Source organism: Agrilus planipennis, unplaced genomic scaffold (genome assembly GCF_000699045.2).
Source record: "Agrilus planipennis isolate EAB-ADULT unplaced genomic scaffold, Apla_2.0 scaffold306, whole genome shotgun sequence".
NCBI lineage: Eukaryota > Metazoa > Arthropoda > Insecta > Coleoptera > Buprestidae > Agrilus > Agrilus planipennis.
Window position 1 is genome coordinate 174178 of NW_020439162.1, and position 26812 is coordinate 200989.

At 32.8% G+C, this 26812-nt stretch overlaps 2 protein-coding genes across 2 annotated transcripts in view; both read left to right on the forward strand.

Moving 5' to 3' along the window:
• Positions 1-4893: 4893 nt before the first annotated feature.
• LOC108742129 (pupal cuticle protein 20-like) lies at positions 4894-14433 on the forward strand (the record flags this gene model as incomplete). The annotated part of the gene is made up of 4 exons (XM_025977918.1): positions 4894-5137; positions 6855-6916; positions 8098-8404; positions 13956-14433. Coding segments are annotated over 4 exons (900 nt in total), but the record flags the coding sequence as incomplete, so codon positions are not given.
• Positions 14434-20170: 5737 nt separating this feature from the next.
• Positions 20171-26812, forward strand: part of LOC108742128 (exonuclease mut-7 homolog) — a 7594-nt gene continuing 952 nt past the window's right edge. Inside the window, exons 1-13 of the mRNA XM_025977919.1 lie at positions 20171-20375; positions 20609-20886; positions 20950-21302; positions 21359-21564; positions 22210-22391; positions 22446-22638; positions 23221-23383; positions 23464-23659; positions 23771-23912; positions 24040-24313; positions 24660-24893; positions 24948-25076; positions 26449-26656. Coding sequence (XP_025833704.1) covers positions 20374-20375; positions 20609-20886; positions 20950-21302; positions 21359-21564; positions 22210-22391; positions 22446-22638; positions 23221-23383; positions 23464-23659; positions 23771-23912; positions 24040-24313; positions 24660-24893; positions 24948-25076; positions 26449-26656 — 2560 coding nt within the window. The 5' untranslated portion in view covers positions 20171-20373. The remainder of the gene's footprint in view (positions 20376-20608; positions 20887-20949; positions 21303-21358; positions 21565-22209; positions 22392-22445; positions 22639-23220; positions 23384-23463; positions 23660-23770; positions 23913-24039; positions 24314-24659; positions 24894-24947; positions 25077-26448; positions 26657-26812) is intronic.

The window sequence follows — 26812 nt, forward strand, 5'->3', positions numbered from 1 at the left end:
TGAGACATGAAATATACGTTTACAGGGCGTAAACACTGCTGGTAAATCATTAAAAATAAGTAGGTAACATAATAGACGAACCATGAAAAAGCCCCGTATGAAGAGGTGAAACGTTAATTGAGTTTTCCTAAAAATTAAACTTTTGCAACCCTTAATGCAGTTCTGTTTTTTTAACTAGGATCTTAAAGAGAAATCATGTAAGTGTAATACGTTACATGACACCTTGGATCTATGGTGTAACATCACAATGCACCGTGTAACAATGTTTACAAAAATCGCAACCACGCTCTTGACACACATGCATACATACATACGTATTTCATTTATTAACCATAATAACATAATACATATACAGCAAATGTGTAAACATATAATGAACATCATTATACCATATAGGTACCTAGATATAGTAATGAACAAGCTACTACTATACATAACCGCCATCTTTAAACTTTACCATTCTAAAATGATAAAATGAAACGAGTAGGTATCATTTGTTGTACACAGACGGAAAGATCAAAAACTAGTGATCTGTATCCGTCTAATTGTCTAATACATTTGAACGTGCTAAGAGAAATGTCAAACACGTAAAACTATGGCGAATACTCACGCCGACCACTTTAACCTAAAGCCGATTCACTTTTAAAAAACAATATTTCAAGGTAGTAAAGGGAACGAATTCGAATATGTTGCCGTCGTGAATTAAAATAGCGATAAACAATTTGTCACGCTATTACCTATTTGCGTATCGGTATTCATAAAAAAGATCTTTAATATCTGCTTACGTCATGACTGATGATTTTTCGAAATGAAGCGCACAAGGTTTTGTTCTGCTATATAGAACAATTTGTTCCTATTTCTATCATGTATCATGTAAGGTGCATTCTTATTTTGCTTGCGGAATGCCAATGTGTGAATCTATCAGGATATCACAATCTTTAACTACAGATAAAATATCTATTTCCCATATGAATTACATATATTAATTCATTTGTGATAAGAAATATTGTGCATTTAGAAATGATTCAAATAAACTTAAAGAAGTCCAAAATTGGTTTTTGAAGTTCCGCAGTTGCAGGGTCCGAAAGAAACTACTTCTCATAAGCTTTCAATTAAACTTAGAAAAGACCAAACTTGGTTTTATTAATTCCACACCTAAAGTCGGAAAAGCAGTCTATTTTTCCTAAGTTTTCAGTTAAACTTAAAGAAGTCCAAACTTTTTTCGAGTTCCGCGCTTGCAGGGTCCGAAAAGAACTCTATAAACCTTATAAACTTAGGAAAAATGAAACTTGGTTTTTTTAAGTTCCGCACCCAAAGAGTCTGAATTATTTTATTCGATTATGGTAACGTGCCTATCACATTGAGGTTAGGTACCGGCGTATTCATTTCAGCAAGTAGATATCCATATTAGGGTTTGTCGGTTTTTAAAAACCGGTTTTTTTGACAAAATTATGAAATTCGAAAACCGGTTTTTAGTGGAAAATATCGGTTTTCAATGTATGAATAACACTTAAATAATTTTTTTTTTATAANGATTCAAATAAACTTAAAGAAGTCCAAAATTGGTTTTTGAAGTTCCGCAGTTGCAGGGTCCGAAAGAAACTACTTCTCATAAGCTTTCAATTAAACTTAGAAAAGACCAAACTTGGTTTTATTAATTCCACACCTAAAGTCGGAAAAGCAGTCTATTTTTCCTAAGTTTTCAGTTAAACTTAAAGAAGTCCAAACTTTTTTCGAGTTCCGCGCTTGCAGGGTCCGAAAAGAACTCTATAAACCTTATAAACTTAGGAAAAATGAAACTTGGTTTTTTTAAGTTCCGCACCCAAAGAGTCTGAATTATTTTATTCGATTATGGTAACGTGCCTATCACATTGAGGTTAGGTACCGGCGTATTCATTTCAGCAAGTAGATATCCATATTAGGGTTTGTCGGTTTTTAAAAACCGGTTTTTTTGACAAAATTATGAAATTCGAAAACCGGTTTGCTAAAATGTCGGTTTTTGTATAAACCCTAATCCATATATTTAAATGGACCTTTCTGAAGCATACGTAATCCTAAAATGTAGCACTGTACTATAGATGGCGTTTACTGCGCCATTTGGCGTATTTTTTAAAACGCGCTTCTAAGGCAGCAGGTAAAAGTTGGTCTGTGTTCTGTCGGACCTGCCTGCGACGCGCTGATGAGATCAAAAAAGATCGAAATCGCGATCCGCGTCTGGTAGTTTCGACAGAATACAGACCACTTCGAATTATTTTATTTGATTTTTTAAGTTCCGCACCCAAAGGGTCTGAACAACAGTCTATTTTCTCGTAAGCTTTCAGTTAAACTTTAGAGAAGATAAAGCTTGTTTTTTAAAGTTCTGCACCGAAAAGGTTTGAACAGAAGTCTATTTCTCGTAAACTTTCACGGCCGGTATTAGATGAAACAAAAATCTTCTTGTTTATACTCTGAACTATATAAGCGCTCGTTTATAAACAATGTAAAATTATAAGCAACTTTATTTGATTAGGATTCTCTTATAATATGCGAATGGAAGGTAAAACTACGTAATACAGCAAATTATTATCTCTATTTTTTTTTGTCAAAAAGAAACTATTTCGGGACTTATCGGTTTTTAGAAATATTCTGTTAAATCTGAATAGCAGAATATTTTTCTTTTTGTATAAATCACAAACTATTAAGAATTTAAAAACTAAGACTGGTAGAATTGCAGAATAGACTTTAATTTTTGGGTCACCCTGTATATGTACATCAGTGACGAACTAGCAGCGGGGGTGGTAGGGACGGCCCGCGACTGGCTTCAGATCGTGCAGAGTCTCCAAATTTCGGGAAATCCTTTTTTATTAATGAAATCCCGAACCAGGCTCGAATTCCTTTCAGTAAGTAGTTTGGAATTTATAAATACGTCACTTTCTGAGCAAACCGGGGGCCCCAATATGTTTTACCGCCCCGGGACTCTAACATAGTCTGCCAATAACGTATGTACCTAAGTTATCCTAAGTTGTATTGCTTACGAACCCGCTATTTAATGCAATACACTTACGACTTGATAGTAATAACTCAAACCTCGTAGAGTAGCGTAGAAATTGTGCTGATGTCCCCCAATTAATTCAGAAAATTATAGACAAAACTAGGTTGTTAATTCGTTTTATATTTTTTGTATATGTCACAAAGAAGACAACTTAATTATGATTTTACGTTCATAAATTCATCTTCACCTTTTCAACAATCGGTGTTCATCTTGTTAACATGATACATGTTGAATTCCTAATACATTTCATTCTATTTGATTGGTTATATAATACGATTGATTAACTAAAACATTAAACACCTGTCTATTACCTTTCAGTATGTCTGTACAGCAAATCGTATGAGTTCAATAAATTTTAATGAGGTGTATTCTGAAAAAACTGTCGTTCACCAATGACACTTACTGTTGTTATATTTTTAATAGATTCTAAAAGACATTGAATGAAATTATAGGTCAGACATAGATACAGCACTTAACTCTTTAAAAAACTGTAGTTCTCTTATTTCTCTTTTAATAAAACTTTTAATCTATACTTCAAAAACGTGATCAACACCATTAAAGAGAGTATAACTGTAGGGATAGATATACAGGGGCAAAAGATTAGTATGCTTTGATTTGCAGATGATATAGCAGTATTAGCATCTAACAAGGAGGCGTTAGAGATAGCTTTAAATAAAATAGAAGCGGTGCTAACAAAACAATACTGCATAAAAATAAATAAAAGTAAAACAAAAATACTGGAATGCAAGGAAAGAAAAAATAGGGAAAGAGCGAGTATAAAAATAGGAGACGAAAAATTAGAAAACGTGGCCGATTTTAGGTATCTAGGAAGTCAGATAAGTCAGGACGGAATGAGTGGTAGGAATATAAAGCAGAGGATAGCGCAGAGTCGAGTCACCTTCAATAAAAAGAAGTCACTTCTATGCCCCGAACGGTTGGTTTAGAAATTCGAAAAAAGTTGTTAAAGGTTTATGTTTGGAGCGTAGCGCTGTACGGGTGCGAAACATGGACAGTGGGCGCGGCGGAAAAGAAAAGATTAGAAGCGTTCATATTACAGCCGAATGGTGAGGATACGGAGGGTCAGAAATGAAGAGGTATTAAAAAAAATAGGAGAGCAGAGGCCTCTATGGAAGTCAATAAGAAATAGGCGAAATAGATTAGTAGGACACCTTCTCAGGCATGAAGGTCTACTCAGAGACAAATTAGAGGCAGAAACAGGAGTTAGGAGGGTTAGGAGTAGACCTAGATTAGATTACTGTTCGCAAATAGTTAAGAATATGGGTTGTTCTAGTTTTAGGGAAATGCGAAAATTACATCATGGTAGGAAATAGTTGAGGTGCGTGTCCAACCAGTCTTAGGACATACTCTAACCTAACCTAACCTAACCTAACCTAACCTAACCTAACCTAACCAATCAGTCTTAAGAAATACTCTATTTCAGTAAAATGATAGCTATGACTCGTCGACGTTGGAGAAGAATTAAGAGAAGGATAATGAAAAACAGTCAGGAAAGTAAAACAAAAAATATATGGAATAAGGATTAAAATGTTAGAAGATTCATTATTAGATTTCTAATAGGTACCTGTCGTTAAAGTTGTTTAATATGACAGTTTTTTAGTTACAGTCCATTTGATGCTTGACCTTTAATTAAAATTAGGTAAAGGAAGTCATAGACACAGCAATTGAGCAACATATGCAGCAATAAAAATTATAAAGACAAATTGTTCATGAATTTTTATCTTCAGGGTACTTCAAAATTTATTACGACCTCCAAAATGTTGTACCTATTTGACGAATGGTTCTAATTTATATTTTTATAAGTAAGGAAATGATACGGATTTCTATATCTCCACTTANACCTTCCTCCAGCCGCTGGCGGTGCGAGAAGTTTTGCAGGAGCAGGAACAGGTGCTGGGGCTGGGCCGTTTGGTGGTGGTTTCGGTGGTGGCTTTGGCCCAGGAGCTGATTTTAGGAGCGGACCTCAAATTCCCATCTTGCGATACACCAATGATAATGACGGAAGCGGCAACTATCAATACAGTTACGAAACTGGAAATGGTATCAACGCCGAAGAAAGAGGACGATTCGTTGGTGGATTACCGGAAGGTAAGATATTATTTTTACTTTTTAACAAACTTGAATGGTCCAAATTCCAATTGTAGTTTTTTAATCGTTCCAAACGCTTCAATCGAAATTTAAGCGAATTTTCATGAACTAAAAATTTAGGCTTAAAAACGCTGTCCTAAGTGGATGTATAGCGAAATCCTATGCCCATAGGCATCATAGCCAGAAAGCACGTTTACCGCATAAATTCAAAATGTTTATTTTTCTTATTATTATCAGTAGTTTGAATTGTCTAATAAAATTACATTTACTTATTCGTATTACTTTGTCGTGATTATTATTTGATCAATATTATTCATATAAAATATTGTCACTATAAAATTTATTGATTGATAATTACATACCATAATGAAAATTGCTTAAAACGCGTTAGCAACCATACACTGATTGTGGGATTTTCATTTTCCAGTTCTAATGAATTGGCTAAAAACTAATAATTTAAATAATAAATCAGAACGTTTTCTCGTAGGGTCGATTCACAAATTTTAATTAATTGATACGATACAGAGATGCGAAAATAGGAATATGTATCATAGAATTTCATGAAGGATTCGCTTTCTGTGACATTTTGTACATTAATTTGAAACAGATGAATCCAAAGTTATAGGTATTTGAAATGAGTTATGAAGTCTCTCTCATTCTTTTACTAAATTGTGCTATTAATGAACAGGTAACCAAAGAATAGTAATAAGAACTTCAAAATTATGTATGCTATATTTAATTAAAGCTTGCCTGAACTAGACCTAAATGATTAATAATAACATTTTCGCTCATTTATCTGACCCTTCTTATGTATATTGATATTACAATTCATCGTTCTTTTTCTTTGTCTGTTAATAAATATATAAAATTTGTAGTTTTTCTCTCTATTCTATGCGGATTCTACTGTAGTACTAATATTTATTTGAATTTCTGAGCCTTAAAACAAACCACAAGCATCATTTCTGAATTCCTAATTCTTTTAAAACATTAATAATTCACCTCATCAGTTTATCATCATTAATAATTTGTTATCTTTGTGTTTATTAATTTTTGTTAATTTCTAATAAACAGTTTTAAAATTCTATTTATCAATAACTTTGCATTTCTCGTCAACTATAATCATTAAAAGTAATTCCACAAAATTGAAATTATTTTGAAATATTGGATACTATCGAAGCAACCGATTTTTTTTAATAATATTCGGAACAGAAGTATTTCAAAAAATATTTGCAAAACCCAATAAAATAAAGAAAAAGTTGTATTTAAATACAAACAATAAATACTTTCGTCGAATATTATTTCAAATACAATTACAAATTAATTATCAAAAAGAATTTAAAATTCGAAATGATTTACTCCGAAACTACTTTTTTGGTTATTATTTAATATACGGCATGTATCCGAACGGTTTCAGCTGGAAGTGAGGGGCCACACGGTCGTGCGCCAAATGAAAGTATATCGCTTGAACGTCTTCTTCGAAGGGTGAGAGGCCCCAGTGGACCTGCCCTTACTCAAACACACCCACAATCGCGTCGTGATGCTCCTCTTATTAAACGACCGCAGCAGGTCAGCAATAGAAAACTAACCGTTTTCTGTAACCTTGACGTACAACGGAGATGATCTGGATTATTGCATATTTCTGTACAAAATGCCAAGAAGATGGCCCCGCTGTAGAAGGGGTTCAGTAGCATACAGTATAAATAATTTCGGACACCATAAATCCACACACAACATCTACCTGGTATCCGAGAAAAACATCGACAAGTCAACATGAAATTTGTAAGGGTTTGTTTGTTAACTATTATTTTTATTTAATCTGTAGTTCATAGTGTCTACTTTTTAGTGTGTATAAAGTGTGATAGTGTTTCAAAATGACCCTCCTCCTGGGTCTTCCGTTTTCTGTGGACTTTTTATTACAATTACAATTTTATTACTGACCTATTTTAAATTATAGATAGATGCTGTAGTATAAGCTTTTTTAAGTCTGACATAAATGAAATTCTTAATTAACTATTATTATTATTTATTCTACTTAATTTTCACTTTCTCTTTATACGGTTTTTAACATTGCCTTACATCTATTTTTTAATTAAACAAAAAACAAACACAAAAAAGTTACAAAAAATATTTATTGTGCCATAATGCTTCACAGTGGTGGAAGAAGTAATATTACTTCTTTGCATTGTAAAATAATAATTTTTTTTTGTAACTTGTTTTATATTTGTTTTTATTTATTAATATTTAATCGAATGTCAAATTTAAAAAAAAGGCTCAAACCGAAAATGTATCCCTTATTTGATTCTCCACCAAAATTGCCGAAAACAAATAAGATCTAGTTTAAAAACGGTATCTCTGAATTTTAGAATAATTATTTTTATTAAATTTTTATACTTTAAATTACGTAACGGTATACGATTGCATATTTGTATTGTTCCTAGTTCCTAGATGGTTACTTTGTCTGATATACAAAATTGGTAAAAATCAAGTCAAAATAATTTTATTCACTAATCATCATTTAGTTTATATTTTACTATTTGGATGTTTTAGCTGCTGATGTTTACTTGATAAATATTACGGTCTACTTCTTCATCGTATTAATAAATATACATTAATAATTAAAACACTTGCAACCATTATAACTTCAAGAGCTTTTAATCTTAATAATTGTCCGGAAAGCACAAAAACATTAAAACAATAATGTCTTCAAAAATTTAAAATAATGGCAGCTATACTGTGAAACCTACATATGTATATTGTTATTTACTCTTGTAATATTAATATTTGATTAAATATATATCTATCTCTCTCGAAATTGCTCAAAAAATATTTCATTAAATTTCAAGAATGTTGTTACGGAAACTGTATCATCTTTTCACAATTTATAAATCGCTTCATTATCGAAATAGCGTTAAACAAGAAACGCTGTCTTGGTCAATAAAACTTAGTACTTTTCTTTCCAGATTATCGTATCACTGTCTGTTTTGAGTGCGGCCCTTGCGGCACGTTTAGACTCCAACTACCTTCCTCCAGCCGCTGGCGGTGCGAGAAGTTTTGCAGGAGCAGGAACAGGTGCTGGGGCTGGGCCGTTTGGTGGTGGTTTCGGTGGTGGCTTTGGCCCAGGAGCTGATTTTAGGAGCGGACCTCAAATTCCCATCTTGCGATACACCAATGATAATGACGGAAGCGGCAACTATCAATACAGTTACGAAACTGGAAATGGTATCAACGCCGAAGAAAGAGGACGATTCGTTGGTGGATTACCGGAAGGTAAGATATTATTTTTACTTTTTAACAAACTTGAATGGTCCAAATTCCAATTGTAGTTTTTTAATCGTTCCAAACGCTTCAATCGAAATTTAAGCGAATTTTCATGAACTAAAAATTTAGGCTTAAAAACGCTGTCCTAAGTGGATGTATAGCGAAATCCTATGCCCATAGGCATCATAGCCAGAAAGCACGTTTACCGCATAAATTCAAAATGTTTATTTTTCTTATTATTATCAGTAGTTTGAATTGTCTAATAAAATTACATTTACTTATTCGTATTACTTTGTCGTGATTATTATTTGATCAATATTATTCATATAAAATATTGTCACTATAAAATTTATTGATTGATAATTACATACCATAATGAAAATTGCTTAAAACGCGTTAGCAACCATACACTGATTGTGGGATTTTCATTTTCCAGTTCTAATGAATTGGCTAAAAACTAATAATTTAAATAATAAATCAGAACGTTTTCTCGTAGGGTCGATTCACAAATTTTAATTAATTGATACGATACAGAGATGCGAAAATAGGAATATGTATCATAGAATTTCATGAAGGATTCGCTTTCTGTGACATTTTGTACATTAATTTGAAACAGATGAATCCAAAGTTATAGGTATTTGAAATGAGTTATGAAGTCTCTCTCATTCTTTTACTAAATTGTGCTATTAATGAACAGGTAACCAAAGAATAGTAATAAGAACTTCAAAATTATGTATGCTATATTTAATTAAAGCTTGCCTGAACTAATTCGGATCATTCATTCGGTTCATTCGCCGAATTCCAATACTACAGGAAGCTGCAAATGCTAGTCTACTTAATTACTAAAAGAAACGTTCACTGCTTAAAAATATTGAGACAAACATTTAAGAAGAGAGTAAGAAAACTTATATTATATGCTATTTATGAGAAAACAATTCTTGGACTAATGAAAATTACTGAAAATTAGAATATTTACAGTGATAAAGTTCTAACTTCTTACCCTTGAGATAAATATGGTTATATAATTATAGTTTTTGTCGTTATTAGTTGTTTAGATGTTTTAGACTTTAGTACCTACTTTGTTTCTGATCTAATGCCTATCCTGTAGAAATCACCTACGTAATCAGATAATTTTAAAGTAGCCAACATAAGTAAACCATTTTTTATAAAGGACTTCTTAGACGATAGGTTTCCAGTAATTATTGATCATAATTATTTCAAATTTCGCCACTCTCAAATCTGGACGAAAAGTGCTTGTTAAATTATAAGCAGCTTAATGATCAATTTGAGAAGTTTTTGGGATTATTAATTACAAATCTGACACAGAAGTCAAATTATAAATATGCAGACCCAATATAGTCTTAATAGAAATTCTATGCTAATCATAAATTTTGCTACTTCTGGATTTTTCAAGAATTTTCACTTCTAAGTCTATGGTCTTTTGTATTTACGGAATGATTCTTTTAAAGATTACAGTCACATTATTTTTAGAACAGCTTCTTTATCAGTTCATCCAATTTTTTGTTTCACTAGATTTTTTCACATTTTCAATTTTATCAATTAACTGTGATCTACACCTTTCCAGACAGGTAAATATTTTTACAACTTCCTTTTAGATTTTCAATCCACTATTTCTTTTTACAGACGCTTCCGTTTGGTTATTTATTTTTCAATTTTCTTTTCAGTAGTTTGGTCGTTTTCGTTCAATAGCAGGTACTAAAGTTAGTAAAAAACTTTTCCGTAGATATTTTCGCAGTATTACTTACATGTGAAAACGAAATAAAAATCGCCATTTTGAATTTTACAATGTTGCTGATATCAGATTCCTAATTAGCAACCCCGGGAACCCCTAAAAATTTATTATAAACTAGTTTGAATTTTCGAGAATATATTCCATACTATGCTGACCATTCAGCCACTCACCATGAGCGGAACGCATTGATTACTAAGATATCATCTGTTAGCAAAGCAAGAAATCAAAAGACACAGCAACACTGTACATATGTATATCTGTTTCATTTATTTATATACCATACGTATTTCTTTCACTCCCAATATCTTCAAAATAGAACTTCCGTATTATTATTGTCATATTTTAATCCGTATTCTAAAGTGACGAAATATGTGTTTTTTTAGGTTATTTTTTATTATTTCCAAAATCAATTATCTTTATAATCAACCCTCTGTTTAAATTATTTTTATAAATTCACTTCTTTATGCATTAACTTCATATTAAAACAAGTGTAATTTATAAATACCCAAGCTGGGTACGTGTATATGTATGTATACTTTTCTTCGTCCCCGATTGTATTCAAATTCCATTTCATAAATACATCCTTAAAAGGTCCGCAACGAAATAACTTTTAGAGCATCGGCGAAATAGGCACTTTCGATTTTGAGAAAGCAAAACGGCCGTCTTTTTATTAATCTCCTTGAAGCATCTGCTCGATAGCTGCAATTAACCATAATACACCTACACAACTATTTTGAAAGTGACGACTTTGTATAAGCGAACTATTTATTGAATTAACTTCTCTCTTAACTTAACAAATATATTAAACATTTTATAGCCGTTGAGTAAATTTTGATACACTAAAAAGCCTTCTTGGTTTTTTTTTATACAAATAAGACACGTTTACCAAAATGTCGGTACATTTACCAAATGCCGGTATTGCATTTATTGGATTTATATTACTTACGTAACTATTTATGTGGATAAATGACTTATATGAAAAAGATTTTTAGAATTGCCCTATAGCACCTCGTATTTTTCATTAATGATTGCATGCACTGCAAAAACAGTCGTCATCATCATCATCATCATAAGATCGTCAGTCTTAAACTCGGTTGGACACGCACCTCCAATCTTTCCTATCCTGAGCTAATCTTCGCATTTCCCTGAAACTAGAACATCCCACATCCTTAACTATTTGTGAACAGTAATCTAATCTAGGTCTACCTCTACTCCTCCTAACTCCTGTTTCTGCCTCTAATATGTCTCTGACTAGACCTTCATGTCCTACCAACCTATCTCGCCTATTTCTTTTTGTTAGTTTTTTTTAGAATAAAAGGACATAGGGTACCTTTTATCAAAAGAAAAACGTACTCTTCCCGAGATCTCGAGAAATAGAAATATTTGTTTTATGTGATCGTCGATGATCTTTGACACGTATTTAGGACATCAACGCGAGCGGAGTATCAGGTAAAACCTAATTAGTCTATAAACTAATTCAAATGATCATTTTATTTCATAAAAATATATTCTTGCATTCCATTGTTTGGAAAAAGCTTGAAATATAAAATTTTATGTTTCTGAAGACATTTTTTAAAAGTAATAGATTGAATAAGCAGTAACACATAAAAACAGATTTATTTTCAGTTTTACAACACTGTTTTAGACTTTTTTTTAATAAATTAATGACTAGCAGAATATTGTAGGTACTACATATTTAACACTTTGGAAAATATAAATAAATAATAAAAATATTATGAATAGTATTTAACTACTTTCAACATTTATTTCAACTAATTTGTTTAGATCAAAGTAATATTTGTAAAATTGATAATACCTAATAATTCCTAGTAACTAATTTAAACATATATTCTGAGTTTTATACATATAATCTGACCTATAATAGGTAAGGAATAGTTTCACGGTTACTTTAAATATTGTGTCCTCAAGTTAGATAATGTCAATATAAATATATTTCATTCGGTTCTGTTGCCATTCTTCGTTCAATCAAATTGCATTGCATATTTGCAGAAGATAGTACCTTTTATTTAGACATTCTTATCATTAAGGTCGTGTTGAGTATTTCAAAATATTTTCATTTCCTTTCTCTTGAAAAGTTTTTAGACAATTCAGCGAAAATCACTCTGTAAATTTAATTTAATTACCGTAAGAAGATCGGTTAAGAAATCTTTAGGTAATTTTTCAGTTTCTTAACTTAGAGATGATCTCATTGCAATGATTTTTTGTAAGTTGTGATCCTACTTTTAAGATGATTTATTCATCGCCTTCTCTGTAAGCTTTCGAAATAAATAGCAAGTAATATAGGTTAATGTGAAAGCAGCATATTGCATAACTAGAACGTCCATATTCATAAGTAATTGTTTCTTAAAAATAAAAATTGAAAGTGATTGAAGCCTTGCGTCTATGCATTTATTTCTAACTTGCATCACTGGATACATTAAAAATATTTAAACGCATCTAATTGCTGCAAATAATACACATCTATTAGCTGCAAACCTTTCAAGGCAAGTCCTTACTTTTTTCAATTGCATACATATTTTATTTAATAACACGCTTGTTTAATCAATACATATATAAATAAAAATAGAGGTTACTACCGGTAGCTGTGGTGGTGTTGAAATCAGGGATGTAACGGAGGTAGTTTTATCGGAACCGAAGGCGGAGTCGGAGTTTTTAAATTTGCTTTATCGGAGTCGGAATCGGAGTCGGAGGCAGGGTCAAAAGTGGTGGCATGAGAGAGAATTTTTATTTAAGAACAAATAAAACATTATTTAGTCAAATTTTTTTCATTTCAATTTTCAATTATAAAATAAAACACAAACAATGAAAAAATAATTGACGATAGAGTGCTCAGTGCACGTATTGGGAGTCGGGGGGATTCCCCGCGCGACATGTATGAAGTTCATACTATGAACTTGTTCATAACAGTCGACACAGGCCGCCGCGCCGCCGCTGTTATGCTTCGACCTCCGATTAAAACCTTCGATTTAAAAGTGTCGGAGGCGAAGTCGGAATGAAGGTGTAATAATAATCGGAAGTTCCGACTTAACGGAACCGGAGTCGAAACTCCGCAACATCCCTGGTTGAGATATGATGGTTAAAAGTGTTCTATCTCTTATAGTGTTCGGATTTTTTCCAGTTTGATGGGTGTCTAACTTTGTGAGTCGACCACCGACAACCAAACACCAGTTTAGAAGGAGTGTGAATGCACTTGAATGCTCTTGAATTTTTCTAGCGTTATCTTCGACCAGAATATTCTCGAATGTCTAGAATTGTCCTCAGGTAGAATGTTCTTGAGTGAACTAAACCGAAAGAATCAAGAACATTCTGAAATCTTCGAAAACCATATTATCTATGAGTGATGGTCATGTCTTTTGATAATATGGAAAACCTTTTTACATACATATCAATATTTTGACCAAAGAGTTGTAAAAACTGTATCATATAAAGTTTAAAGTGTCTTAACACTCGTTTAGAATAAAAAAGAATATAACTACTGAAATGGTGATCCTCAAGTAGAATGTTCTCGAATATCTGGGATTTTTCTCAAGTAGAATGCTCTAGTCTAAACTGGACCGGAAGAATTGTGGAAATTCTTAGACTAAATTAGGGCATATTCGTATATTTCAACCAGGCTGTTTTAAAAAATGTTTGAGTTACCCTGTTGTGTTCAAGAAATATATGATAAAATGTAAATAATAGAAAAGTACAACCAAATGAAAAAAAAAATAAATAATTATGTAAAAAAAGAACGTTAACCAGGGTCAGTTCAGACTACCATATGTAAATGGCATTGTTTAATTACAGGTGGAGCAACAGTAGCAGATGGATCCTTTTCTTATACCGCTCCTGATGGACAAAGAATCAGTTTAACTTACACTGCTGATGAAAATGGATTTCATCCATCTGGTGCTCATCTTCCTACTCCACCACCAATTCCAGAAGCCATTCTTCGATCCCTAGAATTCAACCGTGCTTCAGGTGGAAATGCAGGTGACTTCGGAGGAAATGGCGGAGACGACGGCCAATACAGACCTTCCCAAACGTTCTCTGCCCCATCCGGAAGGACGTCGTTTGGTGGTTATCGTTATTAGAATATTTTTCTATTAATAATTCAAATGGTGATTTGCTCGTCTATTAAAATGAATGTACAAATGATCTTTATTGTACCATACTTAGTTGTGACACTCTGTGAGTTGCTTTTTAGTGCTATTGCGTAATGTATATATACATAACATAAATAAGTGATAATTAATATGCAAACATGCAAATAAATGCAACAAAAACCCAAATTTAGTTCAATTTTATTCATTTACCTTTTACTAAACCTGGATTATAGAAAATACCTCAAATGGCGCGGTAAACGCCATCTGTAGCACGATGCTACATTTTAGGATTACGTATGCTCCAACAATGGACCTTGTTGTATGTGTACCGTCTTTCAAAAGATGATGAAATAGACGGCGCAATATTTTGACAAATTTTTAAACCCTCTCCTCCCACGTAAGGAACTGTGGGATATTTTTTTGTTAACTCTCCTCTCCGCTATTATGCAGGAAAAGGGATTAATATTTAAAACAAAAACAGCTTATAATAGAGAGACTATATAAATGAATGAAATGTCGTGGCCCTTTTAATGATGTGAATATTATTTCCATAACTATGTTTCTGCACTGAAATCCCTAAAGAGGAGCACAATGGCCGATTCCTGTTATCAAGATCTCAAGACGAACGAGTGGTATATGGACCAATTTTTCGACTGATATTATGCATTGCTGAATGAAATTGCTAGTAATTTCCGAATAAAATTCTATTTTAGGCGTTGCGTTTCCAAAAGTCCTTTATTCCACGATGTACGACTAAAAACAATCTTGATCCTAGATTGCTGTCATTGTTGTCCAACATGACGTTTCCAAAGATTGTACCGCTACTTTTCCATAATCTAATGTACTAAAAATAGCCATTTCATCGTACGACATTACACATTATCAATCTTGTTTATTTACTGAACCTTCTTTGTGTTTGAGCAATTGCAAAACATCGTCAAGTATACTGAATCGCAACCTCATCTTTTATATTCCATATTTCAGTATGTTGATTAAGAAAAACCTGTACTATGTATGTTCTTATAAGCATGAAATGATTAAACAAATGTGAATTTTAAATCTGTAGTGATCGCTACGTTTGACCGCTGGCCCATTATTCCTTCTAACACCTTCTTTAATTGATCTTCACTGAAGATTCTTCGTAACGCAGTTTTCAAACGGTCCAAAATTCGTTGATTAACTAGCTGCATAATTGAGATAAATGAAATTCTTCATGCACATTTCACTTGTTTTCTACTATTACCATACAGGTTGCCTCATCCATGGTAGTTACAAGGTTTTCTGAAATTCTCCGGGTTCCAAGCATCTGCTAATATTATATCGAGATGGATGAGAGCTTTTTTTGTAGGCTGTTTTGCATCATTACTGGGCTTGTAAGTATTTCCTCAGTAATGAGTTCTTCTACGGCAACTGTTTATAACGACTAAATGTTCTAGAAATATTCCATTCCAGAATAAAATAATTCGAAGAGCATACGTAATCCTAAAATATAGCATTGTACTACAGATGGCGTTTACCGAGCCATTTGTGGTATTTTCTAAAACGCATTCCATTCCAAAGTTCATTAGATTCCACAGAATACTGGCTTCTTTTATTGCACTAGCCCAGGGGTCGACAAACCACGGCTCACGAGCTGCATGCGGCTCTATCAAGAGGTAATTGTGGCTCTTCAACTTCCTTTAGAAAATTAAAAGCTAACGCAGAACGGACATACAGACAGCGAACGCATATAGGTATATCTAAACCGAGAGACTTGCATTTTATGACTCACGTTACAATGCATCTAAACGAACTAAATCTAAAGCTTCAAGGAATAGGAAATAGTGCATTTTCATTACTGGAAAAAGTAGTTGGTTTTGAAAATAAATTGCTTTTTTTGGCGGAAAATACAGTGATGAACCCATTGTTACATTTCCAAACCTTAAAGAATCATCGAGATTGAAACAGTGCTTCTATTAACACTGATGGTTATTTCACAAGAACTAATCAAAGAAAGTCAAGTCTTAACTAAAAAATACTACTAGCTATGTGCCGGACTTAGTAAAACTTTCTAGAAAAATTCAAAGTCTTCTTTATTCGATACAAATTTGAAATAAAATATAACAGCCGAATTAAAAATTCGTGGCTCTTTGAAATTCACGAAACCAATATTTTTATTGTGAATGGCTCATCCATCTTAAAAGTTTGCCGACCCCTGCACTAGCCTAATCTCGGCAACATACTGTTACGTAGTGAAGTTTTAAGGAAATTCAAAAAATCATTTAGACTAAAACATATTTCAAAATTAATTAAATATTTCATATTATAACGTTGCAATTCTTTCGAAATTGATAAAACAGATATCGAGCTCATTTGCTTGCAAAATACGCGTATTTGGCATTCCATAGCAACGAAACAGTAATCGAAAAGAATTATCTATGTACAAGCGGAAATTGACGTAAGTTCGATAGTTCTAGTTAATTATGAAAATTATGGAACTTCACGAAGTCATCAAAAAAGACTACGTCGGTTTTTCGTTAAGTCAGCTAAACCAAAGAAACTTCAAGAACCAGAAAATGACCCATGTTGAACTATGTATAAAATAATTCAATAGCTCGTCAGAAAGTTTGGCGCGTGAACAGGGATCAATGGTCTAATCGCGGGCAGTCGACTCGGGAACGCGTTAAGAAAAAGGCTCTACCCTTACGAGCATAACCAGTGGGAAACCCTAAGTGTTGGTGGCACTACCTCCTGGTCCAGATGATTACAATTCTTTTACTTTTACGGTGCGTTGATTTACTTTGGAAGAAAGATCCTTTTTGTAAACGTTTCTATTTAATTATCTATATAATTCCATATTGTTATTGTTTTCCAATCTCGCGTTTCTTATCATTTTAGTACCTTACGCCAGAGCCGGGCAAACTCGACTCTTTTGACTCCCGAGTGCTCCTCAGGTATAGCCAAGAAGCTCCTCATTGATCCTGCGAGTGCGAGTGAGATGATTCTTTCCTTTTCTTACTCCTTCCATTCCGTAGGTGAGTCCCCTCTTCCATAGCCAAACCCAATAGTTTTACAAACGTAGTAACGAAAATTTTCGTAGGTATTATTTAAGTTGTGAGGGAGGCTTCGCTCGTCTGCGGGATGAAAGGGCTTGATATGGAAGTGGAAGGGAGAAGAAAAAGAGAAAGCAATATGAGTCAATACTGCTTACTCTCTCGTACTCATTAAAGGGTATGGAGTGACTCATACTAACCTCAGGTAGTTAAAGTTTGCCAGGCTCTGCCTTACGCCCAGTCACAACAAAATAATCAAAATGCATTATAATCAGGTAATTAAAATAAACAATTAATAAAAAACCCAAAGTAACAAAATACCGCGTGACAATACTGTATATAATGGGTTGTCTACACATGGCACTCCTAACACTGGTCATCCCAATCATCAACGTCGCCTGCGATTAGGGCAAAGCGGTTAAGAAAGGCGACCTCTATTTTCGGCCGAAGTCCCTTCTGAATTTGATGGACAATGCCGTTGATACGGCGACTAAGGGTGCAAGGATTATTTCAAGCTTGTTTCAAGAAACGTCCCTTTCATGAACTTTATAGTCACACTTTATCACCTTCACTGAAAGCAGCACAGCTGGCTCGTCGATCGGATGTGACCTTAATATGGTCAGTTCCTAATCGCCTAGATGACTTCTAGTTGTTCTTGTGGTTGGTCTGTAGACATAGGAGAATCTTCAGGTCGACTAAGCATCATATCCGTTGACAGCTTAAAATAACACCTGAATAAATGCTGATTGATGTTCTTTGGATTATGGATGGTGGACCTACAAGCCAAGAGAAATAGGCGTATGTGGCGGTCCCAGTCAGTTTGAGGGTCGTTAGTTTGCTTAGTCGTTAACTATCCTTTCGGCCCCTGAATGTAAGGACACAGTCCTTGTTTTGGTGATACCCTTTAGTTTAATGACTTTCTTGAACAAAGCCGACTCGAAGTTCCTGCCTGTCGGAATGCCATTCCACTGGTAATCCATAGCAATTAATTCAGCTATTGACAATCTTTTCAGCAAGGGTGTATGCTTACTGATTTAGAATCACGCCACTTACTAAACTAATCTGTAATGATCAAGATGTTTCGGTTATCGTCAACCGCAATAATCTCATAAGGCGCTTCCATGTTGTACTGCTGCATTAGTCTACGACTTCTCGTCTTCGGTCCTTGGCAGCGCATGTCGAAAACTTCTTTCACCAGTCTTCCACATCGTTCCTAATTCATAGCCAATAAAATCGTTCTCATGCCTTCTCTGAAGTCTTAGTGTAGCCGAAATGTCCTTTGGCATGGACTTCTGAAACTTTGTTCTTCGGAAGTATAATCTGGAACTTGTTTCCCGTTTCCGGACTTTCTCACATTTTATTTAAAATGCAGTGGTCTAAGAGGTAAGGTAACAGCAACAACTCCACTGAGTCCCTTAATCTCTTGGTGTCTCATTTATGTGGCTCACACCATGGTGGCCTTGAGGTTCTGGATTTTTTCCATTTCATTATTGGGTCAACATCTTCGTCCTTCCTTCTTATTTCAAGCGTGTTTTACTTTAGTACCCGATGACCTTTCCTTTCCGTCTTGAAGTTAGCGACAACTATGAAGGGCTCGCTATACTGTAAGTATGTCAAGATTGAAGTGCCAGAGAAAGTAACCATCAAGCTTTAAAATACCGTTTGGCATTTAGTTGTCCATTGGGATAAAACGCCATTTTCTGTAAGTTTATAGTGATTGGGCTATAATGGTAAATCCTCCAATCAATTTTCGATAATACGAGGAAAATCACAGAAAGCTTCTAAGTTCACACTATTCTTTTATTGTGGACCAACTTCGTACGGCATCCGTTTTGTCAGGGTTGATGTTCATTCGCTCCGGTGTTATAACGTACCATAAATACTTCATTTCTCTCAAAACAGAATACATTTTATGGAACTTGGCTTCAATTCTTTTAAAGACTTCAGTCACGTTTCGGAATTATCCTCGAAGGTTTTTTCCAATATGATAGTGTTATTTAAGTAAACTAAACAAATTTTCTTTTAGTTTAGTCCATCAGTCCTTATTTTATAGTGTGCATCATTCCTTCGAAACGCAGCAGGTGTATTGTATAATCCAAAAGACATCACTAAGCGCTCACACCATACATTAGGCAAGTCATGTATATAGTTGTTACTACTATATTTACTCTTTTTGGGGACTATTGTCTTTACCAGGGTCAGGTTTCATGATGGGGTTGATTTTGGGACAATACACCATAGGTACAAACAAGACAATAAATTCTCTAAAGAGAGTCTATTCCTAAGTGTTGATTCTAAAGAATTCTGATCTTCTTTGTTATAGTAGCGTAATCTCGGCAATTCACTAAAGGCCATTTATGACGCTTCTTCGCGTATATGAGTATATGTCACATTATTTTTTCTAATTTGTTTATTTTTCCTAATTTCTTGTTTGTTGTATTTGTTTAATAGTCAACCTATTTAGCAGCAATGTACTGTTGGAAGCATACATCATGAAGGGAGTTTAGATTGCCCTATAACTACCAAATTATGTAAATAAAAATTAATCAGGGAGTGAAGCATTTGTAGCTTTCTTTACTTTTTTGTATATATTAAGCCTAACTTTAAAAGTTAAATGCATTTTCTACAAAACACCAATAATGATAAATATGATAAATTAGTAGCAAATCAAAATACTTTAAAGTAGGTTAAGAAGTATAGTTCCAAAATTAGGAAACAATTAATAAACAAAAATCAGGGCACCACAACCCAACCTAACCTTATAAATAACGAGGCAAATTGTAATATATCAATTACCATTATCCTGCGTTATTAATATCGATACTTTTGTATGCAAAAACACGGAATGTCAAATTATTACAAAATTATTACATTCAGTAGAATAAAGTATACTACTGCAAATAAAAAATAAAATATTTATATGATGTTCAGAGGCCACACTCTTGTGAAAGAAAAAGAAGAGCTATTTTAAAACATGAAAACTAGTTCAACATAACCTCAGTTTCCATGAAGTGCTTCGGAGATTTACAAAATTTGATTTTCAAGTGAAGTTATAAATTTTTGCCAATAGTTGCTGTTGGTAATACCATGTAAGTATTACAAATTAATTGGGAATTATATTTACCAATTTTCTTTAATCCTGCCTTAGAATAATAAATACATAAACTACTTGTCAAATTCTCATTCCAACATTCTAACCATTTTTTTGACGTTTATGACTTACCTACAAAAATATTTCATTTTTCATTTAAATTATGTAGTTATATCTATAATTCCCTAAATTTTACAAAAAAAAATGGAAAAATAATTTAATAATTTTTAGGATGTCTTATACCAGGGGCAGGGGTCGAGGAGTTGCAAATAGAAAAAACATTAGTCAAAATAAAATGACGTTCAACAACAGTTCTTGTTCATTTCATAATGCAGCAAAAGTACAAAGTAGTAACAATAAGCAGAGTAGTATGTCAGTACAACACAATATTTTAAAAGTACAACCAAGTAGCAGCAGCAGTATTATTATGAAACAAACCACTTTCTCTGTAGATATGGATTCAGGTATTCATACTTGGTTCCAACAATTGAGAATATACTGGGCAAAATGTATGTGATTTTGTATAAATTTCAAGTTACGATATTTACTTGAAAATACACTATTTGTTTTAGTTAAGAAAGGGCCTCTCATGCAAGATATGCTCTTTAAATTTTTTGAAAGTTGTGGTAATCCATACGAACATGCTATAGTTCTTTGTTACAATTGCTTAGACTTTAGAGATGCCAAGCCTAAATCAATGGCATATTTAATAATGGAAGAATTTCAGGAATGGTGTTTACTAAATAGAGAAAATATAATTAATCTTTTAACTTTGGAATTAAAATATTTTGCTTTTGATGTAATTAAGAGGCAGCACAATGTGGGATTAACCAAACTTGTTATTCAAATATATGAAATAGTAAATGATTCGCATAATTTTTTGGATGACCTAAGACATATGATTGCAGAGAAACAGTACAAAGAAGTATGTCAAATTAGATATATGATTTAATAGAGTATATAAAATTTTTATATTTTTAGGCCAGTCAATGTGCACTACTTTTAGGATTGCAAAACGAATTTACAGTTGAAGATTTTTTAGTGCCATTGGTTCTTCAGGACAAATTGGTTGTTGTTGATGAATTTTTAAGTAGAAGTCCTAAGCATCAAATTGAATTGATTTCATATTTAGATGCAATTCTTGGTAGTTCCTCTAATGTTAGGACAGCTTTAGAGCCTGTTATTTTGTAAGTTAAATAAGAAAAACTATATATCATAGAAATCGTTTTGTATGTTATTTGTTAATATTATTAAAAAGAACTAACTACTACGTAATTTCCAAGTGTTATTAAGCAAATTTGAAATTTTTTCGGACGTGTAGTTTTTTGTAATTAATAACTGAAATCATTTCTTCTTTCGGGGATTGTAACCACAACTTTGAGAATCACCGCATGACTACATACGGAATGTTTCATTCAAAGACCAATATGTATGTCAGTCAGTTCATTATAAAAAAATTTTGCAACGTGTTCTTTCTTTGTCTTTAAATGTTTACAGATCATTGATAACTTCTTGACAGTAGACAAAATCACTAGTTTAATTTTTTTTTCAAGTACATACACTTCTGTAACTTTTGAAAAATGACCCAATAGCCGAAAATTCATTTAGATCACAACTCTACAACTCGAATTATAATTCTACCATGAATTCTGGCCGTTAAAGCTTATTTCTTCTTGTTTAATTTAATTACATTAAATATTTTCTTATTTTAAATTGTATTATAGTATATTTATATGTACTGTTGCTAAAAGACCCTATAAATCACATTACTCCATTACCATGTAAAACTTTGAAATTTTTTAGTATATTAATTGCTGTCTCATATTTTACAGAAAATTACAAATTCCCGAAGTAAAAATGGTAAAGCTTCATTATAAACCATGGAGGAAGCTTATTGCCCGCCTTTTAAAAATGTTCAAAATTCCGATGGAATGTGCACCACATTTAATTCAAAAACGAAATAAAGGTGCTTTACAATTTTTACTTCACAAGCGATATGTAGAGGGCAGCTTTAGTAAGTAAAAACACTTCAGTTTTAAGTTAACATTTAACTAATGTTTATTAACAGGTGACGAAAGTTGGAAGGAAATGGTACATGAGGCAGTTAAAGATGACGAAACTTTACAGCAAGAGCTGGTAATACAAGTGTCACTTTATGGTGATGTATCGGAAGCTTTGCGTTGGGCACACTATTTTAAAGTCGATCGTTCGTATTGGCCTCAGTCAGTGCGGCTGTATCAAGATGATCCAAATGCAGAACGGTAAATTTTAATAGAATATAAGTTGCGAAATTATTGAAAGGTTGCCTTCTTAACTCTAACTCCTATTTAATGAAAGTTAGTTCTTGTTAATTTAAAACAATACCAGTGAAATGTCAGTTAAATTCACATAAAGAAGATTTCATAAAATTAACAGGAACATACCTTTACAGTAAATCCATATAAAAACTTATCTTAAATCTGATTACGATTTGGTCATAAATGTATTATACAATAGGCCATCATCATCACTTTTTTATTTTAAATTCTGAAAATTTTCCATCACAAGAATGTTAGTTTGAAGACTAATTGGACACCCATCTCCAGTCTTCCTCTCCTGGGCTAATCTTCGCATTTCCCTAAAGCTGTAGTATCATTACTCATGCTATATTAAACGGTGTCTTACAATATTATCCCTCCTTTTAAATATTGACTTCTATAGCGCCCTCTGTTTAGTTATTTTCTCCAAAATCTCATTTCTAACTTTTTCTTACATCACATTTCAAACACTTCTAACTTTTTCTTTTTAAAATATTCAGCTCAGCCCGAAAATTTTGTCTTATTAGTATTTTATTTATTTTGAAGACATATAACACATCAATTACTAAATCAAGAAGATGAATGTTGGGATGATTGGCCTCAAAACAAGCCTGCCACCCAATATCATGAATTAAAGTTGTCATCAAGCTGTATACATTTAGTAGATACTCCTACAGCTTTTGAAAAGTTCTTGGATCATGGTCTTAAGGTATAATTAGTACTACCACAAATATGTAGAAATCACCCTTATCAGATTTAAATAAAAAGTTTCTCCTTTTACATTCACAGGATGTAAATTTAGTTGGGGTAGATTGTGAATGGAAGCCCAGTTTTGGAGTGCATTTAAACGAATTATCGGTAATGCAGGTTGCAACGCGAGACGCCGTTTTTATTTTAGATATTATCAAACTTGGTTCGCGATTGTCTCATTTATGGCAAGAATTCGGCGAAATTGTGTTCAATAACTGTGATATCTTAAAGTTAGGTAAGTTTCAGTATAATAAAATTCTTCTAGAGGAGTCATATCTCTCGGAACTTATTCAGATGTCTATTTATATAAAATTTAGTCATTCATATAAAATCTCTATTTACGCAGGGTTTGGTTTTTCTGCTGATTTGGCAATAATTAAACATTCACTTCCATATTTAACTACTATACATAATAAAATTGGTTTTCTCGATTTGATGTCTCTCTGGAAACATATTGAAAAGAATTCTGAGTTCAAATTTCCTTATGANTTTTATTTACTAATTTATTTATTTAAAAGAAAATTGTATATTCTTATATTATATATTAACATAAATATAAAAATAGTTAATTTATGGTAATAAATGGTATTTTGTTCCTTAATATGATTACTTACTAGTTGAAGGAGGCGGTCCAAGTTTATCCACTTTGGTACAGATGTGTCTAGGGAAACCATTGGATAAATCTGACCAGTTTTCTAATTGGGAGAATCGACCTTTAAGAAAAAATCAACTTACATATGCTGCATTAGATGCACATTGCTTAATTGAAATTTACGATGTCATGAAAAAATGTTGTGAAAGTGTAGGTTATCCTTTTCATGAGATATGTTTCCAAATTATGTCATCTGCGAAAGAAATGAAGAAGAAGCCAAAGAAAAGCTTAACCAAGGTAATTTTCTTTGAATTTCAAGTAATATTTCTATCATACACACTATTACTCGAACATCTGAAAACTGAAAATAACGACCAAACATTAAGTCAAAACCAAAATAACTTAGTTTTATAATTCATAAAGGTTTTTAAAATAGTTTGCTATTTTATTCTGATTAATATAGTGAAAGAGCATGTTAAATAAGCTTAAACAGTGTTTCAATATCTTCTGTCAAAATAAGTGTAGATTTATTTAAAAAAAAAAGTGAAAAATCTAATAAGTACTTATATCTTTTTAAAAGCTACTGAAACAAAATGATTTTTTTTATCTACTTCATGCTAATACACGAAACTTCTCGCTGCAGAAATTGGTTGAAAAACAAGTGATTCAGCAGCCTCCTAGTCCTCATAATGAGTCTGTGTCTCCCCAGACAGTCAAAATAGTCTGTGATACAATGCTACAAGGTTTAGGAAAGTCGTTACGAAGATGCGGAATAGATACAGCTATCCTAGAAAACCACGATGACCACACAGTTTGTGTAAAAATTGCTCAAACCGAAAAGAGATACATTGTAACAAAAGGCCAAACGTTTAACATGGTAAGATAATTTTTGTTATTGCAATAACTTTGTAACACTATTAAATTATTTTAGCTGGTCGGTTATGTTCCTCAAGGTTATTGTTTAAAAATTATTTCTGACGATATCGATGAACAGTTAAGAGAAATTTTGGATTATTACAAAATAGAAGTAACAAAGGATGATATTTTTAGTAGATGTCAGGTAAAAACCACACTTACAATTATACTGGGTTTGCATTGTCAGGTTTTCTGTTTCCGATGTTTGGTACACGGAACATTTTCGAGGCTCTTCTAATATTAACAGAGAAGCTGAAATAGAGGAGTTTCGCCAAAATGCAATGCAAGTCCAGAATTCTTTTTCACTGTCAACGTAATCCGCGAAAACTTATGAAATTTTATTGGTCCTGCGCCAACTGTCAACGACCCCTCTGTATCATTGTGAACGTATTATTAACCGTTTATGTTTATGAAGTCAATGCAACGTTATAGCCTGCAAAATTTTGTTAGTAACAATATTTCGTATGTTAATGTTGTCCATATTTTATTCTCTTATTAGTTTCCTACTTTAATCTAAAAACGTCTAGGACTTTAAGCCCCCTACCTTAGTCAGTTCTCCTAATAATTTCATTTCGAAAATACTAATTTATTTTGTATAGTGTATGCTCAGTGGTATAAATTTTAAGTTAAAGGTGCAATTTTGAAGTCAAAAACAAGTTCCGTTTAAGATTATTTTGTTGATATTATGATGCAAGTACTAAATGCAAAATTTATAACAAATTATTCACGAAAACGGCGCACGACCACTACATAAAAGATTCATTTAAAATCATTACACTTCCGCATCCGCTTCCGCAAAAATTTACTAGTTACTTCTGTTTCCGCTGTGACACTTCCGTTGCATAGCTAATGTAGGACATTTAAGAAAAAGTTGTGACATTCTGTAGTGTTTTGACCAGACGCTGGAACTCAATTAACACCTTTACTAACTCTTTACATGGAGCCCTTTGGGGCAATAGTCATTTAACCCCCTATCTCTTAAACAAACCCCTACAACTGAAAATCAAAACTGTCTTGATGGGTGGGGATGGAAAGCTATCATACCATACAACCCTCATGTAGTTGCGGGATTCGTTTACTATACTTACTTTTCGTATACGTGTTGATTAACGAAATCTTATTGGCTTTATGAAGGAAATACGTATATATAATACGTAACTATTGTAACGTACTTTCTTTATTATATAACGAAGAAGAAATTTTTTTAACACCTCCGTTACCATTTAGTAATGATTATAAGTACATGTAGCGTAAAACAGTAAAACTCGAAATTCTGTGTAAAAACATTTAAAAACCTAAAACGCATTTCAATTCTCAGTGTCATCTTCAGTTATAGACGATTGTAGTTATTAACAATTATATTGTCTGTCTATAGTCATGATTGTGAGTAAAACTAACTTTCAAATCGAAAACTGGCAAAATAATTACACTTAAAGTATATCAAATGCCTAATGTAGTCTTCTCTACAAAAGTGATAAATGATCTTTTCATATAATAAAAGAATTACTGGTTTGTAGATATGCAATAGTAATTGCTTTGTAAAGTTGTCGAAATCAACTATGAATGCATTAGCTGAGTCTTTCCATAATCCTTGTGTACCGTCAAGGACTTATTATGTCGATGAACATCTAGAAGATGAAGCCAGTGGTTTCTCTAGCGAAGAAGAGTATTGTTATGAAGAAGGTCAACACCCACCTGTTTCACTAACAAGAAAATGGGATTTATGTAAGTACTTAACTATATTAGATTGATGAAACTGCGATTGTGTGCTAAACCATAAAGCTCAATTACCGTAGATTCGTATTAATTAATTTAATTTAATTTAATATTAACTATTTTTAACTCAATTTTTCCTAAAATGTAAATCAGACAGTTATCAAT